The 26,757-nt window shown below is 37.2% G+C and overlaps 1 protein-coding gene across 6 annotated transcripts in view; it reads right to left on the bottom strand.

The window, feature by feature from the left end:
• Positions 1-2,136: 2,136 nt before the first annotated feature.
• FNIP1 (folliculin interacting protein 1) overlaps positions 2,137-26,757 on the bottom strand; it is a 132,469-nt gene continuing 107,848 nt past the window's right edge. For all 6 annotated transcript variants that reach the window (XM_027098382.1, XM_027098375.1, XM_027098407.1 and 3 more), the window contains 5 exons: positions 24,225-25,641; positions 23,245-23,413; positions 18,250-18,447; positions 7,337-7,452; positions 2,137-4,914 (listed from right to left, as the gene is read on the bottom strand). In XM_027098382.1, coding sequence (XP_026954183.1) covers positions 4,836-4,914; positions 7,337-7,452; positions 18,250-18,447; positions 23,245-23,413; positions 24,225-25,641 — 1,979 coding nt within the window. In that variant the 3' untranslated portion in view covers positions 2,137-4,835. The remainder of the gene's footprint in view (positions 4,915-7,336; positions 7,453-18,249; positions 18,448-23,244; positions 23,414-24,224; positions 25,642-26,757) is intronic.

Genomic DNA, 26,757 nt, shown 5'->3' with positions numbered 1-26,757 from the left:
TGCCTGTATTTTCTTTTCTTTAGGGAAGTTTCAAATCTTAACTCTACAGCAAACATGGCCAAGTCTACAGTCTGCACTATAAAGCAAGGACAAGAAGCATTACAGTCTCCAACTTCCCCCTTTCCTATCTGCCTAAGTCCTTCTCACTCAGAGTTACAATTCCCCAGCCCCCAGTGCACCTTCAGCTCATGTTTGGTCCCACTTGCCACCCGACCCCTACACCTCCTACAATGGCAAAGACAAACAAAGAAATCTCAGGTATCTTTACAACACATCTGTCACCACATCCTAGTTGGAAACATTCTGTTCTGAGACAGGAAAGAGTATATGACCTCAGATTAAATTCTCTGTATTTCAGTTTCTCATTAGCAGAATCTATGCTTCTCAGAAATGTTGCAAGATTTCTTTAAATTTTTATCAGAGAACAGCACATATAAACACAGGTAATTATAAACCTCTAAACTATCTGATAAATGCTTCCCAAATACTTGATATTTCCTTTCTGCTTTAAAACAGTGCACTTAGTCTCTTCAGTCAAATGTAAGAGTGATAAATGTAAAATAATATAAAAACAGGCACTGCAAAAAGCCCCTGGCCTAATCCTGCCGCCTGGCGTAACTCTGCCCAAATCAACCCAACCTGAGTAAGGCAGCTTCCCAACAGCCTACTCAGGGTTGAATCACTGCTGCAGAGCAGGCGCTAAGGACTGATGGAAGAGGTGACTTCCCTACAATGCAGATGAAGACGACAGACTTGCTCAGAGGGACATGCAAATCCATGAACAGAACAGGATTAGAATCCAAACGAACAGGCCAATTTTTTGTTTAATTTTAAAGTCAGGGGCTTCCCTGGTGGCGCAGTGGTTAAGAATCTGCCTGCCAATGCAGGGGACACGGGTTCAAGCCCTGGTCTGGGAAGATCCCACGTGCCGCGGAGCAACTAAGCCCGTGCACCACAGCTACTGAGCCTGCACTCTAGAGCCTGTGAGCCACAACTACTGAGCCCATGTGCTACAACTACTGAAGCCCGCACACCTAGAGCCTGTGCTCCGCACAAGAGAAGCTACTTCTCATTGCCTTCTCAAGGCAATGAGAAGCCCGTGCACCTCAATGAAGAGAAGCCCCTACTTGCTGCAACTAGAGATAGCCCATGCGCATCAACAAAGACCCAATGCAGCCAAAAATAAATGAATAAAATAATAAAGTCAGTAGTAATTTTAATTAGAAACAATGTTCTTGACAAGTTTACATGGCTTCTTCTAGTTTTAAATGATTGATATTCAGTTTGTTTTCACAAAAGCACTTAAAGAAAATTTCAATTTGTCATCGTGAAGATTAGGTCAAATGTAAGAATATACCATATTTTTTTGGTTACTACACTTTAACTCAAAAGAATATATGTTAGGACTTCCCTGGTGGCGCAATGGTTAAGAATCTGCCTGTCAATGCAGGGGACACGGGTTTGAGCCCTGGTCCAGGAAGATCCCACAGGCTGTGGAGCAACTAAGCCTGTGCATTGCAACTACTGAGCCTGCACTCTAGAGCCTGCAAGCCACAACTACTGAGCCCACATGCTGCGACTACTGAAGCCCGCGCGCTCTAGGGCCTGTGTGCTACAACTACTAAGCCCGCGTGCTGCAACTACTGAAGCCCGCGCCTAGAACCCATGCTCCACAACAAGAGAAGCTACCGCAATGAGAAGCCCGTGCACTGCAATGAAGAGTAGCCTCTCTCACTGCAACTAAAGAAAGCCCGCACACAGCAACAGACCCAATGCAGCCAAAAATAAAAAAATAAAGAATAAATGTTAAATTTCCCCCAAAATAAAATAGATAGGAGCTGTACAGCAAAGGCTGGACAGATTACCTAGCAACCATAGCACCCCAAAATTACTGAGCATTTGGAGTGTGCCAAGCATTGAGATAAATTCTTGACATTCCTTATTTCATTTGACTCTCACAACCTCATAAAGTAGATTCTACTAAGTTACCAATTCAGAAATTTAGGATTAGAGAAGGACATTATGAACAAGGTCACATGCCTAGAAGTGTCACATTTGGGAAAACAATCCAGGTGGGCCGGCACCAGAATCCATGTTACATATACCTTATTAAATGTGAAAGAAAGAACAACATCATCCATCAAATTGACATGTGTATTTATTGCACAAATATCCCCTAGAACTGGGAGGTTATTATAATACAGGCGTACATTTGAGAAATGTATACAGAACAAGAAACAAGTATTTACATTTTACATCTCCCACCATCTAAATAACTTAAAGCATAATAATCTCATAAGACATCTACCAGAAGTAGGCATTGTGTAAAATCTGTTTCTTTTTAAAGTGATCATCCCCAGTGTATGCCAATTGCAACAAAATGAAATCTGTGCTAGTATGTTTATTGCACTTAACATTTTCAAACTCAAAATTAAGACATATTAATAAAAGCCAGGAATATTTAAAATCAAACCAATTAGTTTATATACAGGAAAAATTAGTTTTAAATCTATAATGTAAAAGATCCCTTTTTCATCTCCTGTTGCAACAAATAGGTTTTTAAAATGTGTAACATATATCTATCTGTACCGTAAGAAGTTGAAAAAAATTATTTTGAACAGGCCAAAAATTCTTTTCACATTCATCATAATGATCACACTTTAAAGAAGTAGCAGCTCATTCCTTGGGCTTTGTGTAATGCAAGAATGACTATGACGAAGGAGCAGAAATTACAGAAGAATTGCAAATTATAAAACTCAGGAATCCTATAAGGATTGATGATTCTATAAGAAACTATAGGCCTTTTCCTTTCAAGCAAAGCTTAGTTTTAAGAATTACAGTAGCATGAGCCATCCATTTATTGAAGACTAGATTTCCTAAATGGTAATTTATTAGAGATTTCAAATAGATAGGACTGTGAATAGTTCAATGATTAATTTAAACAATAACACACATAAAAAAGACACTGTCTACCTGCTACATATTCTGAACTACAATTAAAAATAAAAATGTACAGTGGCCACATATGATCTTTTCTATATTCTGAATTCTGCTAAAGAGATTGATTCATAAAATTCCAAACAACAGATGAGAGAAGAACTTCATTAACGAATAGACTAAAAAAATTAAGCTAACGAAAATATATCCATAAACACCCTTTGACAGCAAGTCATCCATGGAAGACTCTGGTACTAACTGGGACCAGCTGATAGGACACAGGGGCCAAAGCAATTGCAAGCACACCAATTTCAGGTTTACATTCCATTAAAATAACCATTTCTTCTTAGTCTAGCTGGAGATTAGAGTAAGACAAAATGTGACCCAATGCTATAAATTCAAGGTCAAAGACTAAATAAACCACAGAAATCTTCCTTAATTATTGAAAACTTAAATAGCAAGAATAGATGCATTATAGACAAAATGTACCTAGAAACAGAATGAGCAAGTGGTTTTCTGTTTTAAGCTAATCAACTAATTATGATGAAAATAGTTCATGAAAGCAGAAACCAGCTTCACTTCTAGCATTAAAAGCATCTTAGACCAGATAAGTAAAGGATAAACTATAATGTAGTATTTCAAGTAAACTGAGGTAGTAGAGCATAATGAAAACTTTATCTACCCATCTTTCTATTTACATTACTTACAAGAGTTTGGTTCCATATTAGCCTTTCTCACAAGCAACACTCTACAATATATACAAAAACAATAACAACTGAAAAGTTGAAATCTTTGAAAAAAGTTAGCTTTTGGAAGAGAGGAGCTATTAGAGAAAGAAAAAATCTTAAGAGTTAATGAGTTCTTTTAGTGTAAACTGAATATTATGAAGCAGTGAAACAAATATTCAGTTCCTATGGGTTCAAGAAGGGCTGATACCGAAACCAAGGGCCTCGGCTACCTGAGCACTTTTAAAGAAAATAGTATTATTTCTGCCAATGCTTTGGTGCAATTTTTAATCCTAATTTTAATTTATTAAATTAAATGCAAATATGTAAATATTAACATTTATAAGAATTAGCTTATACTTATAAACAAAACAAATGGTATAAAGTAGTATTCTTATTTTGGGAATCTACATTCCTCAGCCTTAAAAAAAGATTGGCTTTACTTATATTTTAGGGTGTGTGAAACAGAAAAATCACCAGAAAGTAATATTTCAACATTATATACAATTAATCCTAGTTGAAAATATATTTTTTAAAAAGGCATGTTTACCAATCTTGTATTTCTACCTCTGCTTTTTTAAAAAATAGATACATATGTACACTTGGATGGATAACATAACACAGATTTATACGCTTTATTCTGAGTTTATTCTAATTAACAAGCTGTTTAAAATACTCTGAGAAATACCCAGAAATCAGCTATTTTGAATTGAAAAACAAAAAAACACAAAGTTTCATAGATCTTTGTACCTTAGAAATAAAGAATTAAAACTAATGAAATGACTCTTTCTGAGCCATTTAATCATGAGATATCCATTCCTCCTACTTATGGGTTGTGGCAAGACTGTAGTGATCATAATGAAATTCCTCAATGTTATTCATTTTGTAGAAACGTCGAAGTTACACTTTGGCTTCTTCAAATGCTTTCCCCCCAAATGCTGTTTTTAGTTTCACTTGGTTAAAAGTCTGCCACCATCCAGAAGTCCAGTCAAAATGAAAAAGCCATCCAGTGATGACACAATATGCACTGCAATGCAGAATACCCACCCAGGTGACTGACTCATTCAGATGAAGGTCTGACAGAGAAAAAAAATTGCCATAAATGCATGTTGTGACTGCTTCCTTGGTTTCTACTTAACTTTCCACCAAAGTTCATTTCCAACAGCCTTTCTGTTAAAGTAGTATCTGAGCAACATATGGAGAGTGAGTGCTTGCTACAGCAGCCAGAAGAGGAAGATCACTGGATTCAATCCTGAAATTAAAAAAAAAAAAATCTCAGTTCAGGTTTATTCCTAAAGGCAATGACTGCTATCTATAAAGTCACTATACATCTCCACTCAAGGAGCTTGGCCACCCTGGCCAAAAGGAAAAGGGTAAGAGAACTGAAGATAATGAAAATTAGAAATTTTTCAGTAAGTAAAAACCATAACTAAAGATTTTTAAAACAGAAAGCCTCTGAAACCCAACAGTAACAAAGTCACGAATGCAAGAAACCATCTCACTGATGTGCTGATGGACCATGCATCAGGGCAAGGGATAATGTCTAAGAAATACTATATAGGGACTTCACTGGTGGCGCAGTGGTTAAGAAGCCACCTGCCAATGCAGGGGACACAGGTTCGAGCCGTGGTCCAGGAAGATCCCACATACCGCGGAGCAACTAAGCCTGTGCGCCACAACTACTGAGCCCACGTGACACAACTACTGAAGCCTGTGTGCCTAGAGCCTGTGCTCCGCAACAAAGAGAAGCCACCGTAATGAGAAGCCTGCTCACCACAACGAAGAGTAGCCCCCGCTTGCTAAAACTAGAGAAAGCCCACGCCCAGCAACGAAGACCCAACGCAGCCAAAAATAAATAAATAAATTTATTTTTTTAAAAAAGAAATATTATATAGTATAATAACAGAATAATAGTGTGCAGCCATATTGTTTTGGATACAAATGTTTCTATAATAAGATTTACTGGGAAGACATAATGGAAGCCTCTTAAAAATACAACCTACCACAAATAACTTATACGAAAAGAAAAATGGCCAATAAATATCAAAATAAGTTATGCAGACACACTCCTCGTTAGAGAATAAACCTGAATAAAATCAGATTTCATTTTTCAGCTAGTAGCTTGGCGAAGATTAAAAAGTTTGGTAATAAATAGCAGTAAGAAGAGTGTGCTTCCCACTGTTCGTGAAAATTTATTCTGGTACCTTCTGGATAGCATTTACTATTACTATCAAAATACCAACAATTTAATCACATATGGCCTTTAATTCAAAAATTCTACATCAAAGAATTTATCCTATAAACCTCAAAGGTTTATATTTATTCCAGCATTGATTTGTAACAGCAAAACACTGAAAATAAATTCCACCATATAATGGAATGCATTACAGCCATTAAAAATGATATAGATCAGTATGTGTGGTATGTGCTTAAATGAACAAACATTCAAGATACATTAAAAGGCAAGCTGCACCAAGATATATAGAGTACAAATTAATTTATATTTTTAACCCTACACATTTAAAAATTCTGTAAGAAGAAACAATCCATTAACTGTGCTTGACTGAGGATTGGAAGTTGAGGAAAAGACTTACTTTTCACTTTATGCCAAAATGCACTGAAACTTTCATTATATGTACATTACTTTACAAATTAGTTTAAATTTTCTAAAAATAAAGGCATTACATGCAGAGAATCATCTATTTCCAATCTGGATAATAAGCAATAACATTAATGAATGAATTTAATTTGGTTTCAGACATATAGTAGCAACTCGATGTTGGCTCTTTCCCCCTTCATAAAAGCTCAAATTAGACAAATTCTAGCTTGTTTTAATTTATTCAACCAGCATTTCAAGAAATAATTTTCACATACACACACACAAAGTGGACATAGAACACAGGGAAAGTGACTACAGAACATAATGAAAGGGGCTATACTATGCCTCTCGCCAATTTCCTGTTTGTCCTTCAGTTAGCATTTTAGATAATTAGCTTCTTCCCAGGAATAACTTCAGAGTATAAAGACATAATATATAGATAATGGGGAAGGAGTAATAATATGTAGATAATATACCATCATCCATAGAGTGCCATTACTTCAATCAGATCATTTGGAAGGCCGGGCAGATGCTGGGAATGATGAGTTTACAACATATTTAATAAATAAAAACGAATACTTACTTATTTTTTTCTAATGCAAAAATTTAGACTTTAATTCCTTTTTATTCGACTATATTCTCAACCTACTGTAATTGCACAAGAGAAAGTGCATTTCAGATCAGTGTAGGACAGGGTTCTGCTTTTATACTGTATACAACAGGGGTCCCCAACCCACAGGCCGTGGACTGGTACTAGTCTGTAGCCTGTTAGGAACCAGGCCACACAGCAGGAAGTGACCGGCGGGCAAGCGAGCAAAGCTTCATCAGCCGCTCCCCATCATTCGCATTACTGCCTAAGCCATTCTCCACACCCCGCTGGTGGAAATGGAAACCGATCCCTGGAGCCAAATAGGTTGGGGACCGCTGGTATAGAACAACCCAGCTGATAACAGTATACAGCTTCTAACAAGACAAAAAACTTAAAAAGAAAAAAGGCAATTCTGAGGAATATTCCTTGCCTAAATAAACACAGTGAAACGAGAAAGCAAAGCCGGAAAAGGAATCAGGAACATACCCTAAAACCACTCCCAGCTCCTTGACATGAACACGCATCTGCCCCCTCAGGTACTCAGACAGCATTTTGCTCTTGAAGTATAGCTCCTGTAACCGGTCTTCAAGATGCATTACACACTGCAGTTAGGAGGGAAACAAGAATCAAGTCAGAAAATGGACAGCTCTTAAGTAATGCAAATTCCAAAGCATCATGTTTTGACAATTCTATTTAGTTATTCCAACATAAACTAAAATTTGGAGCACATTTTTATTTTTTGAATTTTATTTTATTTTTTATATAGCAGGTTCTTATTAGTTATCCATTTTATACATATTAGTGTATATATGTCAGTACCAGTCTACCAATTCATCCCACCACCCGCACCAGCCCGCCGCTGCATCAATGTACATTCCCACCAACAATGCCAGAGGGTTCCTCCTCTCCACACCCTCTCAAGCATTTGTTGTTTGTAGATTATATGATGATGCCCAATCTAAATGGTGTGAGGTGATACCTCATTGTAGTTTTGATTTGCATTTCCCTAATAATTAGTGATGTTCAGCAGCTTTTCATGTGCTTCTTGGCCTTCTTGGGAGAAATGTCTATTTAGGTCTTCTGCCCATTTATGGATTGGGTTGTTTGTTTTTTTAATGTTGAGCTGCATGAGCAGTTTATATATTTTGGAGATTAATCCATTGTCCATTGATTCGTCTGCAAATATTTTCTCCCATTCTAAGGGTTCTCTTTTCATCGTTTGTAGTTTCTTTTGCTGTGGAAAAGCTTTTAATCTTAATTAAGTCCCATATGTTTATTTTTGTTTTCATTTCTTTTTTTTTTTTTTTTGTGGTACATGGGCTTCTCACTGTTGTGGCCTCTCCCTCTGTGGAGCACAGGCTCAGTGGCCATGGCTCATGGGCCCAGCCGTTCCGCGGCATGTGGGATCCTCCCGGACCAGGGCATGAAACTGTGTCCCCTGCAGCGGCAGGGAGACTCTCAACCACTGCACCACCAGGGAAGCCCTGTTTTCATTTCTTACTCTAGGAGGTGGGTCAAAAAAGATCTTGCTGTGGTTTATGTCAAAGAGTGTTGTTCCTATGTTTTCCTCTAAGAGTTTTATAGTGTCTGGTCTTACATTTAGGTCTCAAATCCATTTTGCCTTTATTTTTGTGTATGGTGCTAGGGAGTGTTCTAATTTCATTCTTTTACATGTAGCTGTCCAGTTCTCCCAGTACCACTTACTGAAGAGACTGTCTTTTCTCCATTGTATATCCCTGCCTCCTTTGTCATAGATTAGTTGACCATAGGTGCATGGGTTTATCTCTGGACTTTCTATCCAGTTTCTTGGATCTATATTTCTGTTTTTGTGCCAGTACCATACTGTCTTGATTACTGTAGCTTTGTAGTACAGTCTGAAGTCTGGAAGCCTGATTCCTCCAGCTCCGTTTTTTTCCCTCAAGACTGCTTCGACTATTCGGGGTCTTTTGTGTCTCCACACAAATTTTAAGATTTTTTGCTTAGTTCTATAAAAAATGCCATTGGTAATTTGATAGGGATTGCACTGAATCTGTAGATTGCTTTGGGTAGTACAGTCATTTTCATAATATTGATTCTTCCAGTCCAAGAACATGGTATATATCTCCATCTGTTTGTATCATCTTTAATTTCTCTCATCAGTGTCTTATACTTTTCTGCATACAAGTCTTTTGTCTCCCTAGGTAGGTTTATTCCTAGGTATTTTATTATTTTTGTTGCAATGGTAAATGGGAGTGTTTCCTTAATTTCTCTTTCAGATTTTTCATCACTAGTGTATGGAAATGCAAGAGATTTCTGTGCATTAATTTTGTATCCTGCAACTTTACCAAATTCATTGATTAGCTCTAGTAGTTTTCTGGTGGCATCTTTAGGATTCTTTATGTATAGTATCATGTCATCTGCAGTGTCAGTTTTACTTCTTCTTTTCCAATTTGTATTCTTTTTATTTCTTTTTCTTCTCTGATTGCGGTGGCTAGCACTTCCAAAACTATGTTGAAAAACAGTGGTGAGAGTGGACATCCTTCTCTTGTTCCTGATCTTAGAGGAAATGCTTTGAGGTTTTCACCGTTGAGAATGATGTTTGCTGTGGGTTTGTCGTACATGGCCTTTATTATGTTGAGGTAGCTTCCCTCTATGCTCACTTTCTGGAGAGTTTTTGTCATAAATGGGTGTTGAATTTTGTCAAAAGCTTTTCCTGCATCTATTGAGATGATCATATGGTTTGACCATATTCTTCAATTTGTTAATATGGTGTATCACATTGATTATTTGCGTATATTGGGGAATCATTACATTCCTGGGATAAATCCCACTTCCTCATGGTATATGATCCTTTTAATGTGTTGTTGGATTTTGCTTGCTAGTATTTTGTTGAGGATTTTTGCATCTATATTCATCAGTGATATTGGTCTGTAATTTTTTTTTGTAGTATCTTTGGTTTTGGTGTCCTCATAGAATGAGTTTGGGAGTGTTCCTTCCTCCACAATTTTTTGGAAGAGTTTGAGAAAGATGGGTGTTAGCTCTTCTCCAAATGTTTGATAGAATTCAGCTGTGAAGCCATCTGGTACTGGACTTTTGTTTCTTAGAAGATTTTTAATCACAGTTTCAATTTCGTTACTTGTGATTGGTCTGTTCATATTTTCTATTTCTTCCTGGTTCAGTCTTGGTAAGTTATATCTTTCTAAGAATTTGTCCATTTCTTCCAGGTTGTCCATTGCATTGGTAAAGAGTTGCTTGTAGTAGTGTCTTAGGATGCTTTGTATTTCTGCGGTGTCTGCTGTAACTTCTCCTTTTCATTTCTAATTTTATTGATTTGAGTCCTCTCCCTCTTTTTCTTGATGAGTCTGGCTAATGGTTTTTCAATTTTGTTTATCTTCTCAAAGAACCAGCTTTTAGTTTTATTGATCTTTGCTACTGTTTTCTTTGTTTCTATTTCATTTATTTCTGCTCTAATCTTTATCATTTCTTTCCTTCTACTAACTTTGGGTTTTGCTTGTTCTTCTCTACTTCTTTTAGGTGTAAGGTTAGATTGTTTATTTGAGATTTTTCTTGTTTCTTGAGGTAGGCTTGTATAGCTATAAACTTCCATCTTGTAACTGCTTTTGCTGCATCCCATAGGTTTTGGATCGTCATGTTTTCATTGTCATTTGTCTCTAGGTATTTTTTGATTTCCTCTTTGATTTCTTCAGCGATCGCTTGGTTATTTAGTAACATATTGTTTAGCCTTCAAGTGTTTGTGTTTTTTATGTTTTTTTCCCTGTAACTGATTTCTAATCTCATAGCATTGTGGTCAGAATAGATGCTTGATATGATTTCAATTTTCTTAAATTTACTGAGGCTTGATTTGTGACCCAAGATGCGATCTATCCTGGATAATGTTCCATGTGCACTTGAGAAGAAAGTGTATTCTGTTGTTTCTAGATGGAATGTCCTATAAATACCAATTAAATCTGATCTATTGTGTCATTTAAAGCTTGTGTTTCCTTATTAATTTTGTTTGGATGATCTGTCCATTGGTGTAAGTGATGTGTTAAAGTCCCCCATTATTACTGTGTTACTGTCAATTTCCTCTTTTATAGCTGTTAGCAGTTGCCTTATGTATTGAGGTGCTTCTATGTTGGGTGCATATATATTCATAATTGTTATATCTTCTTCCTAGATTGATCCCTTGATCATCATGTAGTGTCCTTCCTTGTCTCTTATAACATTCTTTAAAGTCTATTTTATCTGAGTATTGCTACTCCAGCTTTCTTTTGATTTCCATTTGCATGGAATATCTTTTTCCATCCCCTCATTTTCAGTCTGTATGTGTCCTAGGTCTGAAGTGGGTCCCTTGTAGACAGCATACATATGGGTCTTGTTTTTGTATCCATTCAGCGAGCCTGTGTCTTTTAGTTGGAGCATTTAATACATTCACGTTTAAGGTAATTGTTGATATGTATGTTCCTACTACCATTTTCTTAATTGTTTTGGGTTTGTTTTTGTAGGTCCTTTTCTTCTCTTGCGTTTCCCACTTAGAGAAGTTCCTTTAGCATTTGTTGTAGAGCTGGTTTGGTGGTGCTGAATTCTCTTAGCTTTTGCTTTTCTGTAAAGCTTTTGATTTCTCCATCGAATCTGAATGAGATTATTGCTGGGTAGAGTAATCTTGGTTGTAGGTTCTTCCTTTCATCACTTTAAACATGTCATGCCACTCCCTTCTGGCTTGTAGAGTTTCTGCTGAGAAATCAGCTCTTAACCTTATGGGAGATCCCTTGTATGTTATTTGTCATTTTCCCCTTGTTGCTTTCAATAATTTTTCTTAGTCTTTAATTTTTCCCAATTTCATTACTATGTGTCTTGGTGTGTTTCTCCTTGGGTTTATCTTGTGTGGAACTCTCTGAGCTTCCTGGACTTGGGTGGCTATTTCCTTTACCACGTTAGGGAAGTTTTCGACTATAATCTCTTCAAATATTTCCTCGGGTCCTTTCCCTCTCTCTTCTCCTTCTGGGACCCCTATAATGCGAATGTTGTTGTGTCTAATGTTGTCCCAGAGGTCTCTTAGGCTGTCTTTATTTCTTTTCATTCTTTTTTCTTTATTCTGTTCTGCAGCAGTAAATTCCACCATTCTGTCTTCCAGGTCAATTATCAGTGCTTCTGCCTCAGTTATTCTGTTATTAATTCCTTGTAGTGTATTTTTCATTTCAGTTATTGTATTGTTCATCTCTGTTTGTTTTTTAATTCTTCTAGGTCTTTGTTAAACATTTCTTGCATCTTCTAGATCTTTGCCTCCATTCTTTTTCCGAGGTCCTGGATCATCTTCACTATCATTATTCTGAACTCTTTTTCCGGGAGGTGGTCTATCTCCACTTCATTTAGTTGTTTTTCTGGGGTTTTATCTTGTTCCTTCATCTGGTACATAGCCCTCTGATTTTTCATCTTGTCTATCTTTCTGTGAATGTGGTTTTTGCTCCACAGGCTGCAGGATTGTAGTTCTTCTTGCTTCTGCTGTCTGCCCTCTGGAGCACATTTTTAAAGCATGCAATCTTAGCTAAAGGAGTGTAAACCTTCTCTAGCTCATATCAAAGATTTAGAGTCTACAGTTATTTTTGTACCGTGGTAAATTACACATAATATAAAATTTACCATTTTACATATAAAAGTTACCATTTTAAATACTTAAGTGTTCAACTGAGAGGCATTATGTACATTCAAAATGTTGTGCAAGTATCACCACTACCCATATCCAGAACTTAAAAAAATATGTTTTTATTCCAAATTTGATAAATAAAACACTCAAATTAATACATTACAAATGTATTTAAATTAGAAAGGCTGCATTCTCCTGTGAAGAGCAAAAGAAAAAAACTTTGCAACAGCTCACAGAGAGTGCTCTATAGGCCTTACTAGAAATGTTTCTAAGCTGGAATATTAAAAACTAAAACATAGACATTTTTTTTTATTGTCAATTAACTTGATCAATTCACTAATAGGTGATTTTTAATGTGAATGGATGATATATATGTATGAGGAAAAAGGCATGAGGTGCAGGTGCTAAAACACTAAATTCTTGCAGAGTATTTCTTCCCAATGGAAACCAGCTGCTGTTAAAGCTTCTAAGAAAAACACATTTTGTTTTTCTTCAGAAAAAACAATTGAATGTATTTCTTGGCATACATTGTTTTGTGGTACATATTTTGTGGTATAATGCTCATGTAGGCTGAAAATAACTTAAGCGAAAAAAATCTATAAAATGTTTATAATAAAATTCATCCATATATATATACACACACACACAATTTACCACACTACCCATTTTTAGGTATACAATTCAATGGCATTTAAGTACATTCGCAATGTTGTGCACCATCATCACTATCCACTTCCAGAACTTTTTTTCATTATCCCAAATAGAAACTCTGTACCCAGTATACAGTAACCCTTCATGCCCTCCTTCCCACCACCCCTGGGAACCTCTATCTACTTTCTGTTTCTATGAATGTGCCTATTATAGATACCTAATGTAAGTGGGACCACACAATATCTGTCCTTTTGTATTTTGCTTGTTTCACTTACTGTAACGTTCCATCCATGTTGTATCATGTATCAGAATTTCATTCCTCTAGGTTGTCACAAAGCATCGGGCTGATCTCCCTGTGCTGTGTGGCAGCTTCCCAATAGCCATCCATTTTACGTTTGGTAGTGTGTATATGTCAGTGCTACTCTCTCATTTCATCCCAGCTTCCCCTTCCCCCATGTCTCCATGCCCTCAAGTCCATTCTCTATGTCTGTGTCTTTATTCCTGCCCTGCCACTAGGTTCACTGGTACTGCTTTTTAAAATTCCATATATATGCATTAGCATACATTTGTTTTTCTCTTTCTGACGAGATATGGGGATATATGTATACATATAGCTGATTCACTTTGTTGTACAACAGAAACAAACACAACATTGTAAAGCATTTACACTCCAATAAAGATGTGAAGAAAAATAAAATAAAATAAAACTAAGACCCGCCAGGGACAGACGTGGTAATATGTATATTTAAAAAAAAAAAAAAAAAAAAAGAATTTCATTCCTCTTTATGGCTGAAGTATTCCATTCTATGTATTACACGTCATTTGTTGATGGACACGAGTTGTTTCCAATTTTGTCTACTGCAAGTTAATACTGCTGTGAACATTACCATACAATTGTCCCAGTCCCTGCTTTCAGTTATTTTGATTATAAACCTAGAAAAAGACTTGCTGGACCACATGACAATGCAATGTTAAACTTTTTGAGGAACTGCCAAACTGTTTTCCACAGCAGCTGCACCACTTTAGATTCCCACCAGCAACACACAAGGCTTCCAATTTCTCCATACAATACTTTTTATTTTCAGGGTTTGCTTGATCACACCCATCCTTATCAGTGTGAAGTGGTATCTCACTGTGGCTTTGATTTGCATTTTCCTAATGACTAATGGATGTTGAACATTCTCTCATGTGCTTATTGACTATTTGTATATCTTCTTAGGAGAAATGTCTACTCAAGTCCTCTGCCTATTTTTTGAGCTTTTTTTTTTAACATCTTTATTGGAGTATAATTGCTTTACAATGGTGTGTTACTTTCTGCTTTATAACAAAGTGAATCAGCTATACATATACATATATCCCCATATCTCCTCCCTCTTGCATCTCTCTCTCACCCTCCCTATCCCACCCCTCTAGGTGGTCACAAAGCACCAAGCTGATCTCCCTGTGCTCTGTGGCTGCTTCCCACTAGCTACCTATTTTACATTAGGTAGTATATGTAAGTCCATGCCACTCTCCGACTTCATCCCAGCTTACCCTTCCCCCTTCCCATGTCCTCAAGTCCATTCTCTAGTAGGTCTGTGTCTTTATTCCTGTCCTGCCCCTAGGTTCTTCATAACCATTTTTTTTTTTTTTAGATTCCATATGTATGTGTTAGCATACAGTATTTGTTTTTCTCTTTCTGACTTACTTCACTCTGTATGACAGACTCTAGGTCCATCCAGCTCACTACAAATAACTCAATTTCGTTTCTTTTTATGGCTGAGTAATATTCCATTGTATATATGGGATCCCCATCTTCTTTATCCATTCATCTGTCAAAGGACACGCAGGTTGCTTCCATGTCCTGGCTATTGTAAATAGAGCTGCAATGAACACTGTGCTACATGACTCTTTTTGAATTATGGTTTTCTCAGGGTATATGCCCAGTAGTGGAATTGCTGGGTCATATGGTAGTTCTGTTTTTAGTTTTTTAAGGAACCTCCATACTGTTCTGCATAGTGGCTGCATCAATTTACATTCCCACCAACAGTACAAGAGGGTTCCCTTTTCTCCACACCCTCTCCAGCATTTATTGTTTGTAGATATTTTGATGATGGCCATTCTGACTGGTGTGAGGTGATACTTCATTGTAGTTTTGATTTGCATTTCTCTAATGATTACTGATGTTGAGCATTCTTTCATATGTTTTGGCAATCTGTATATCTTCTTTGGAGAAATGTCTACGTAGGTCTTCTGCCCATTTTTGGATTGGGTTGTTTGTTTTTTGATATTGAGCTGCATGAGCTGCTTGTAAATTTTAGAGATTAATCCTTTGTCAGTTGCTTCATCTGCAAATATTTTCTCCCATTCTGAGGGTTGTCTTTTTGTCTTGTTGATGGTTTCCCTTGCTGTGCAAAAGCTTTTAGGTTTCATTAGATCCCATTTGTTTATTTTTGTTTTTATTTCCATTTCTCTAGGAGTTGGGTCAAAAAAGGATCTTGCTGTGATTTATGTCATAGAGTGTTCTGCTTATGTTTTTCTCTAAGAGTTTTATAGTGTCTGGCCTTACATTTTGAGTTTAATCCATCTGGAGTTTATTTTTGTGTATGGTGTTAGGGAGTGTTCTAATTTCATTCTTTTACATGTAGCTGTCCAGTTTTCCCAGCACCACTTATTGAAGAGGCTGTCTTTTCTCCATTGTATGTTCTTGCCTCCTTTATGAAAGATAAGGTGACCATATGTGTGTGGGTTTATCTCTGGGCTTTCTATCCTGTTCCATTGATCTATATTTCTGTTTTTGTGCCAGTACCATACTGTCTTGATTACTGTAGCTTTGTAGCATAGTCTGAAGTCAGGGAGCCTGATTCCTCCAGCTCCGTTTTTCTTTCTCAATATTGCTTTGGCTATTCTTGAGTAGTTTCTTTGCTGTTGTTGAACTGTAGGAGTTCTCTATGTATTCTGGATATCAATCTCTTTTCAGATATATGATTAGCAAATATTTTCTCCTGTCAATTGTCTTCACTCTGTTGATAGTGTCCTTTGATACAGAGAAGTTTTTAAGTTTGCTGAAGTCCCAATTTATCTATTTTTCCCTTTATTGCCTGTGCTTTTTTTTCTTTGGCGGTACGCGGGCCTCTTACTGCTGCGGCCTCTCCCGCTGCGGAGCACAGGCTCCGGACGCCCATATTGCCTGTGCTTTCGATGGCACCTCCAAGGAATCACTGCTAAATCCAATATCACGAAAATTATCCTCTATGTTTTCTTTTTTTTTTTTTGCGGTACGCGGGCCTCTCACTGTCCTGGCCTCTCCCGTTGCGGAGCACAGGCTCCGGATGCGCGGGCTCAGTGGCCATGGCTCATGGGCCCAGCCGCTCTGCAGCATGTGCGATCTTTCCGAACCGGGGCACAAACCCGTGTCCCCTGCATTGGCAGGCGGACTCTCAACCACTGCGCCACCAGGGAAGTCCCCCTATGTTTTCTTTAAAGAGTTTTATAGTTTTAGTACTTGAGCTTAGGTTTAAGTTTAGATTTAAGCTTGAGTTCATTTTTGTATATGGCATAATAAAGTAAGCATTCAACTTCATTCTTTTGCATGTATATATCCAGTTTTCTCAGCATGATTTTTTGAAAAGACTTGTTTCCCCTTTGAACAGTCTTGGCTTCCTTGTCAAAAACCAATTGACCATATTATGTGAGGGTTTATTTTGGGGATACTATATTCTATTCGTCTTTATGTCTGTCCTTATGCTAGTATCACACTGTTTTGATTACTGTCATTTTGTATTAAGTTTTAAAATTAGGAGGTGTGAGTCCTCCAACTTCATCTCAGTACTATCATCTTAATAATACTAAGTCTTACAAACCATGAATATGAGATGTCTTTCATTTATTTATGTCTTTAACTTCTTTCAGAGATGTTTTGTAGTTTTCAGTGTACAAGTCTTTTGCCTCCTTGGTTAAATTTATTCCTAAGTAATTATTCTTTTAATGTTATTGTAAGTGCTTTCTTAATTTCCTCTTCAAGATTGTTCATTCCTAGCTTATGGGAATGCAACTATCTTTGCATGCTGATTTATCTTGCATCTTTGCTGAATTCATCTATTAGCTCTCTCAGGGTTTTTTTGGTGGAATCTTTAAGTTTTCTACATATAAGATCATATTTGCAAGCAGAGATAATTTCACTTCTTCCTTTCCAATTTGGATGCCTTTTGTTTCTTTTTCTTGCCTAACTGCTCTCGCTACAACTTTCCAATACTATGTTGAATAAAAGTGGTGGAGGTGAGCATCCATTTCTTGTCCCTGTTCTTAGGGGTAAAACTTTTAGTCTTTTACCACTGAGTATAATGTCAGCTGTGGGTTTGTCATATATGGCCTTTGTCATGTTGATCTACAAAGGTTTTTAACTATGCTATATTATAGGTCTCCTAACAAGAAAAGGAAAGAATCTTGAAAGTTGGAAATGATGTCTTCAGTAAGAGGTTACCAGTGTTATAAAGAGCGATCATCCAAAGTCCTAACACAAAAATGAGGATATAGAATTCACTGGCATTCTGCACAGAGCTTAGGGATGTTGCATTGCCATACCTCACATGATACTAAGTAAGGCACTAAATTCTGGCTGCTGAAATCACAGACTATATAGACACGTACACATCCCTTTCTGTCTTAGTCAGCTTGGGCTGCAACAACAAAGTACCACAGACTCAATGGCTTAAATAACAGAAAATTATTTTCTCCCAGTTCTGGAGACTGGAAGTCTGAGATCAGATCAGGGTGCCAGCATGGCTGAGTGTTAGTGAGAACTCTCTTCCTGGCTAGTAGATGGCTGCCTTCTTCCTGCGTCCTCACATGGTAGAGAGAGCACAATCTCTCTCTTCCTCTTCTTCTAAGGCCACTAATCCGATCATGAAGGCCCCACTCTAATGATCTAATCTAACCCTAATTAACTCCCAAAGGCCATCACACTGGGGAGTTATGGCTTCAAAATATGGATTTTAGGGGAACACAAACATTCAGTCCATAACACCTTCTTTCAGGAAAACAATGATGAAGCTAAAAGTAGTATTCAATGCAGGCACATACATAACAATAGGGTTAAGTTAGCTATCACAGTGCTCACAGTAATTCAAGCCTTACAGATACTTACAAAATTTGGAGACAAGTTATGCTTATAAAGCTGAAGAGTGGAATGAAGCAGATTGGAAACAAGACTGGAAACCAACACTTCCTTTCCCAATTTATTATCTGTCATTCGTCTCTGGCTACTGGCCACTTGAACAGTCCATTTATCCATATCTGCTATAATACAGACAGCTTCTGCTATTGGTTCATCCAATACTGGATGCTGGGGAAAAAAAGAAGACATCATCTTATGATAAATAAAGTTTTCAAAGATAATGTTAATGGGATGGGCAAGGAAGAGATACTAGACAAAAACAAAATAAAAGAATATGAAATTCTGAGAGCTACTGCCAAAGAAACCTTGACAGTGAAGAGTGAAATAGTAAAGTAACTTAATAACAAATACCCTGAGATATTTTACAGAAGTCATCATAGGTAGAGGTTCATTACCAGAACTTTGTATTCTTTAATCCAGAACTTGAATTTCACCAGTATTTTGATCATTCATTCATTCAACAAATTTACTGAGTGCCAACTATGTGCCAGGCAACTGAAAGAAAATGTTTTTACCTTGAGAGAGCTAAATATTTTAAAACTCAGTAGGAAATAAATTCATATGAAGAAGTCAATGATAAGGTTCTGTGCTAACTACCCCATCCAGTCAGGCATTAATTTCCTTGAGCACCTCAGAGGCTATCCCTTGATTATCCCTTCCTGGCTACGTATGCCAGGTTTTTTCTGTTTTACAGATGTATATCCAGAGTATGGATATAACCGTTCAAAAGGAGACAAATCAACAGGTACTAACATGTCTCTCCAGGATACATGGTTAAATGGAAAAAAAAAAAGTCACTACACAGACACACACACACACATACACATTATATCCCAATTATGTTTTTAAAAATCAGGGGACTTCCCTAGTGGTCCAGTGGGTTAAGACTCTGCACTCCCAATGCAGGGGACCTGGGTTTGATCCCTGGTCAGGGAACTAGATGTCGCATGAATGCTGCAACTAAGAGTCCGAATGCCACAACTAAGACCCACCACAGCCAAAATAAATAAATAAATATTTAAAAAAAAAAAATTTACCATCTATATCTAAATGCAAATGTATAGAAAAAAGAATGAAAATACTCAAATCAAACTATCATAAAGATCTTTGTGAAGAAGTATGGAATATTAAGAGTATGAAGAAGGATTTTTACTTTTTGCTTTGTATATATTGTTTAAATTTCTATCAGAAGCATTCACCTAAAGGATACTTTTATAATTAGAAAATTTAACACATAGTGAAAAAAAAATTTTTAACTCACATACACGGATAAAAGGACCACAGGCATATGGCTGTGCCCCTGGTTTCCCACAGTTTACACACAAAGGCCAAAAATGACAATTAAGTACACAGCACCACCATAAGAAAGAAATGCTCAATACTTTAATTTTTTTTGTATTTGGAAAGGTAAGGATTTCTTCACCACTGGACAAATGAATTAACAACAATAAGACTGAAATATAAACTACAATCTTGAACCCAATGGCCTTTTTCCTTTATAACTTTTACTATTACTAAAATTTCATAGCAAGAAGGTAAGTTTATTCCTGGATAAACCCAAGTTTGGCACCCCCAAAGGATATCCCTTTGCCCAGTTAATAACCACTTTGAATAAAGCTTTTTGCTCAATGCTAAGGAAACAAAGAGAAGGGAGCTCACAGTCTTATGAGGGAGATAAATACATGTGGCTATGAAAATACTTGCATAATAGACAAAATAGTAACCAAGTGCTGTGGTACCAGAGGAGGGCAAGAGTGGGTTCTGTGTGACTGGTAGTTACACAGTGGAAGGGACATAGGGATATGACACTGATTCTTAGCGATTCTTAGGATTCTTAGCGATTCTTAGGATTCTTAGCGAAAAATGGGAGAGGAATATGGATGATTCTGTAAGAGGGAATATCATGAGAAGACTCGAAGATAGAAGTAGATGGATGTAACCAAATTTGTGAAAAATGATACGGAGAAGTGGGGAAGAAGAGAATGGCAAGTAAGAAGCGTGGAAAGATACATTGTGAAGACTTTCCATGGAACTCTAAACTTTATATTTGTTTTTATAAAATCGTACTTAAATATTTCTTATTCAACTCTTACCAAGGATATAACATTTTTCTATTCATCAACTTCATTACTGAAACATAATTTTGGAAAGGGTATATATACCTAAAGATGTAAGGTATATCTTACTTTTTTAAGAAACAATAGTGAATATATATTTAACATAACTACCTCTGTGATTATAAAAGAAAAATAAGACAGGAGATATGATCAAATAATTAAAGTGGAAAACAAACTGTTAAAGGAAGATACTACTTTCAGAAGCAGTGGGCATCTTTAGGAGATAAGAATTATGATGGGTGTTCATCTACTATCCTCACAAGGAAATGTCTAAACCGATAATGGGGAAACTGCTATGAACTACACCTTTTACTTTAAAGGGTTAAAAAGCACTTTAGAAATTAACTTTATAGCTCCTCAATCAAAAAGTCACGTGGCTAAGATTTTAAAAGCTATTTTTTTGGTAAGAAAAAGGAAAATGAGCCCACATCAGTAGTTTCCCAAGAAAGAAGGGTCTAAATCCCAAGTTTGAGATTAGAAATAATCCAAATCAAACTCACTTTAGGAGCTGTTAAAGAAAAAAGGGGGCAGTGCCAGTCATTCATTCTGAAATTGCTTGTTTTCACACAATGGATTATTATAAGCAATGTCCTAATTGGATAAAATTTCAATTGAACCAATTTCAGTTCTTTCACTTCATCATCAACTTCTGGAAAAAACAGCCTACACCCCACGGGAGCATATTCTCAACTGACATATTATAGTAGTCACCTCCACAATACTAAGTTTGTATCCAGCCTCAAATACTTCCAAGTCACAAAATAGGAAGTATATGAATGGGAATTCATATGAATCTAAAGTACATGAATGGGAATTCATATGAACCTAAATTCAGTGAATCTAAAGCTTAATATTTTTTAAACCTTTTTCTCTGAGTTCCATAACTTCTACAATACGAATGTATCCACAATCCTACCAGCCCTTTTTCTCTCCCAGGCATTTCCAGAATCTCAATACATAAACTCCCAAATCCTTAAGTATCTCCTCTCTAGCAGATACTCCTAGATTTCCACCACATTATAAAACCTGATTTTTTCAGTTGCCTTCCAGGCATTCAAACATGGCCTTGCAGAATGCACTTTTAAACTCAAAATGTACCAAATCAACATCAGTGTACCTTCCTCAAAACTAGCCAGTTTTCTTTTTTTTAAAAGAAGAGAGCGAACCCCAATGTTGTAAAGGGAATAGGTTTTAGGGACATTACAAACTGCTGTTCAAACTAGTATTGTCTTTTGGAAAAGAAACTACAAAACATGTAACAAGAACATGAAAATACTTCTAATCTTAAAAACTGGACAGTAACTTCATTTCTGGGAATCTAGCCTAAAGAAATCATCTTAAATTCATAAAACACAGCAAGAGTATCAGTGTTATTTATAACAATAAAATGAAGAAAAGTTGTTTTAAAAGTTGAGCAACAGAGAATAGAGAACACAGAAATAAACCCATGTATATATGCTCAATTAACTTATGACAAAGGACCCAAGTATATACAATGGAGGAAGGACAGTTTCTTCAGTAAATGGTGCTTAAAAAACTGAACAGGGACTTCCCTGGTGGCACAGTGGTTAAGAAGTCGCCTGCCAATGCAGGGGACACAGGTTTGAGCCCTGGTCTGGGAAGATCCCACATGCCGTGGAGCACCTAAGCCCTTGCACCACAACTACTGAGCCTGCGTTCTAGAACCTGGGAGCCACAACTACTGAGCCGGCATGCTGCAGCTACTGAAGCCTGCGTGCCTAGAGCCCATGCTCCACAACAAGAGAAGCCACCACAATGAGGAGCCCGCACACCACAACGAAAAGTAGCCCCCGCTCGCCACAACTAGAGAAAGCCCACGCACAGCAAAGAAGGCCCAACACAGCCAAAAATAAATAAATTAATTAATTAATAAAAAAAAAAATGAACAGCCACATTGCAAAAGAATGAAACTGGACCACTATCTTACACCATACACAAAAGTCAACTCATATGCTATATGAGTACTATATACCATGACCAAGTGGGTTTTTTCCCACCTAGCAATACAAAGATTGGATTAACATCTAAAAATCCATCAATGTAATCTATCACATTAACAGTTTAAAGAAGAAAAACCCACGATCATTTCAATAGACACAGAAAAAGTATTTGACAAAAACCCACACTCATTCATGATTTAAGGGCGAGGGGGACAGAAAACTCAAAACACTAGGGATAGAAGGGAACTTTATCCACCTGATAAAGAGCATCTTATAAGAATCTAACAGCTAACATCATGCTTAATAATTAAAGGCTCAATGTTTTCCCCCTAAGAAAAGGAACAAAACAAGGATGTCCACTATCAGCACTTCAATGCAACACTGTACTGAAGGTTCTAGCCTGTACGATCAGGCAAGAAAAAGAAAAAGAGGCATCCAGACTGGAAAGGAAGATAATATGAGCCTGTATGTAGAAAATCTTAAAGAATCCACACAAAAAAACTATGAGAACTAATAAAAGAGTTCATCAAAGTGGCAGGATACAACAGCAATATACAAAAATCAATTGTACTATATACCAGCAATGAAAATTAATTCCATTCACATTTAAGCATTTGCAATATTTTGAAATTATAAATAACCTAGTGATGAACATCTATGAATACGTACAGTATTTTCTGATTTCCAGTTTGATAGATTCCTGGAACTCTCTACTTGCTTTCACAATGACAGGTACAAACATGCAGGTTTTTGCATATAGAGTGATGGATTTAGAGAACAACAATTGTATTACACACTGAAGTGTTACCAAAAATAAGGCAATTTTGGGTTATACTGGTTAACAGAGTTCGTCCTAAATAAATTTAAGAGCAGTGAAGGTCACTTACCTGCACAGCATGAGACAAATCTGACACTAAACACTGACGGAGCCTCTCATCATTCCCAATTCCTTGAAGAACAAAGTCAGGCACATAAGAAGAGCAGTAGCCACCCAGCAAGGACCTCCCGAAGTTGGCAATATTGGGCTGAACAGCACTCACTTCAATTAACTTTGACCTGCAAGAAAAGTTCCAAAAGAAGGCATACCTAATCAGTAATAAATATATTTTACCAACACACACACAAAAAATTGGACTCTACTAGTCCACATTTCCAGTATCATCATTCTTTATAAAATATACTAATAGTAAAATCATCCTTAAATAAAAACTGGCTTAAGGGCTCAATGAGACCACAAAATACTCCTTCCTATCCAAAAAGGGTCTGTAATGGACAACTCTGTAATGAGGTGAACATAAATCTTTCATAACAGACTTTAGGAATGCTGTCCCTTGTGTATGTAACACATTCTTAATACAATCAAATTATGGAAACCATCATCCAAAACCAAGTATAAATAACTCACAAACCCAAAGCTTGGTATATAACATTTCTCATGTATGAATCTTTTCCTTGTATTCTTGACCAAGAGTATCCATTCTATGCTTTCTTCTTATTTCCAAACTTATTTCTAACAGCTATTTCCTACCTTCTCTCAGCGATTACCTCTCCCTAGTTGTCAGGCTCAGCACAGGTCCTTTCTGGGCAGCATAACTCACTGCTAAATGAAAACTCCTAGGCAGTAAGCCATCTCCCACACACCAACACAACTTTTCTCTAATGCCTTCACAAAGCTTTTCTGGGGCACCTGTGGGGCTTAGCCTTTAATCCTTCTTCTAAGTAGGAGCATGTGATAATAAAAGAGTATTTGTCCAGAACAATGGTCTCTTCTTTTATATTAGCTACTACCAACTTTCAGAGATGAGCTAAACGAAAGAATGGTACATATTTTTATAGGTTCTATAAAAGGCTAAAACTTCGTACTTACCCAGGAAAAGGTATCTCATCTTCTTCTGCCCAATCTTCTTGCTCTCCTCCATAATAACTGCTTACTTGTCTAGTCACATCATGACCTGTATCTTCACTTTCACTATCCCCAAGGGCACTATCTGAACTTTCATTTCTTGGAATGTCCCATTCAGCTCCCACAGCAACTTTTTTCTCTGAACTCTCTTTATCCCCATGGGGGACAAGAATGGAGAGTGTATCTCTTTGGTCTTGCTGAGGAAAGCAGGTTTTACATGAATCTTGGTGAACTGTTCCTACACATTTGCAAAATTCATTGCTCTGTTTGCTATTTTTTGTATAAAATCTTTTTGAAAACTCTAACATACAGCAGTGTTCTTTACTGTCTGTACTTGTTTTAACTGGAATATCATCAATAGTCCTGGTTTCAATTGAATCATCATTAAAATATTCATCAAATAAGCTCATGCTTTCAGGGTCTGAATGATTCCAGCAGGGAAGTTCACAGGGCTCTCCAGATACCATGTTCAGTATATCAGGCTCTCCAGATTTAGCTGTTTGTGCAGTTTCTTGATGCTGATCAACAGCCCCTCTTTCCTCCTTCGGTGATTTGGTGTGATGCCTGGTAATCTGATCCACTACTGCCTGACTCCGGAGTTCAGTATCTGAGTCGGGTGACATAGAATCCCCAATCAAGAAAGTAACCTTTGTCTGGGTTGCCTCACAAGAAAATGCAGCTGTCACAAGTTTATCTGGAGGTTTTTTTTCCACAACCATTCCTGTGGATCTGAACACTTTACCTGTGTGATTACCTGAATCTAGCAATTCCTCACTCTGCCATGATTCCTCTGCAGGCTCTAAGCTTGACTTTGACAATGCACATCTGTCCACTGGAGCAGATCCTGTGCAAACAACTGTTTCTAACTTGGTGTCAAGGCAAGTTCTTAATTTATCTCTGCACTGTTTAACATCAACAGCATTTTCTTCTTGGCAGTCAGAAGAAGGAGAAATCATTCGGCACTCGTTTGAATTTCCTAGCAGCTCCTTAGAGCTGTTTTGAATATCTTCTCTCTCTTGTCGCAAAACATTCTCTATATTTTGCCCAAGGAGTGGACGACTGCAATATTTACAGTTACAATTAGGAGTCCTTGTTTCTTCTGACTCTTTAAAGAGCAAACTGTTTTTGTTTCTATGCATTGTAATAAGCACATACTCAGATTCTTCGATTTCACCTTTCTCTAAAGTGGTTGTAATTACTGTGCCTGGCATAACAATGGCTTCATCGTCTCCATTTTCTAAAAGATGGGTTTCTTGAAGTTCAGAGCATCTTATGAAGTAAGTAAGAAAATAAAGCAGCCTCTGGACCATGTCTTGTCGTTTACCAACTACCACAGTCCTTGCTAACCGTACAGGAGAGCCAATAGCGCCATACAAGTCTCCTGAAATGGAAAAATAAGTTAATGGACACATCCTCTACTCATACTAAGCAGGCTATTTTCAATTATCAGAAACCCACTATTATTTTATGAGAGGTAGTTCAGATTTTACTCTTGGTTCCTTAATAGGTTAGTGATTATTCAGGACTAGGATGAGATGAATGGTCTTAACCAAAGAGAATGGTGAATGGATAGGCTTTCTACCTTCCTCCTTAAGCAGCTGCTAATAAGGTGCTGAAACCATAGCAAACAGTCAGTTGTGAAAGTCACCAAGAACATGCTCTGTGCCAGTCCCCTTGCAGAGCACTTTATATGGGTGGAGAAGTACTGACTGAAGTATTATGTGCAAAAGCACATCTGCTGGGGACCAAGGAGAGGAAAGGAGTAGTAGTGAAATGGAACAGAGCTGAAGTAGTCACATCACACACTTAACCTTCCTTGATTTAAATCATATTCCTGAACTTCGCCGGTTGCTGCCCTACCAAAGACCTCACCTTAGCTCCCGTGTTTTTAAAAGCCCATTTTCCTTTCCATTCCATTCCCTAGAGGGTTGGGTACTCAGGATAGACCCAAAAGGGCAACACATTTAGCCCTGTGATTCATTTTCACTTCTGTTATCCATATTACACATGTAGAGCCATTACATTTAGAAAAGGAGGAGAGGGATTTAATTCAAGTTTTGCAAGTTGTCAGTATACCCATTTAAAGAATTTCTATTTTTACTTTATAAGAACCCCATACTTTTTAAAGGAACAAACATAAATAGGTCTCAAATAATATACTACAGACTGTACTAAGATAAATTTTCTCCTCTGGCTAAGAAACTGGCTCTAGTACCATCATGCCACTGTTCAAAACTACTCCCAAGGTTTCCACTAACAACCAAATAAATTGAAACTGCTTTGGTATGGTAAATGAGTCTTTCATGACTGGTTCCACTTTACTTTTCCAGGTTTATCTTCTGATAGTTTCCCTATTTTACCTTTATTCACCCAAAGTCCCACTTAAACTGGACCCCTGAATGTGCTCAGCACTTTTAACACCTAGACCCCTTTACTCATCTTATGTACTTTCCCTTCCCTCTGTATTTCTGCCAGTCCAAAGTTTCCCACCCAAGCA

Source organism: Aethalodelphis obliquidens, unplaced genomic scaffold (genome assembly GCF_003676395.1).
Source record: "Aethalodelphis obliquidens isolate GAN/ISIS:26980383/991018 unplaced genomic scaffold, ASM367639v1 scaffold4, whole genome shotgun sequence".
NCBI classification, from domain to species: domain Eukaryota; kingdom Metazoa; phylum Chordata; class Mammalia; order Artiodactyla; family Delphinidae; genus Aethalodelphis; species Aethalodelphis obliquidens.
The sequence above is the reverse complement of the archived record's forward strand: the minus strand, read 5'-3'. Positions and strand labels throughout refer to the sequence as shown.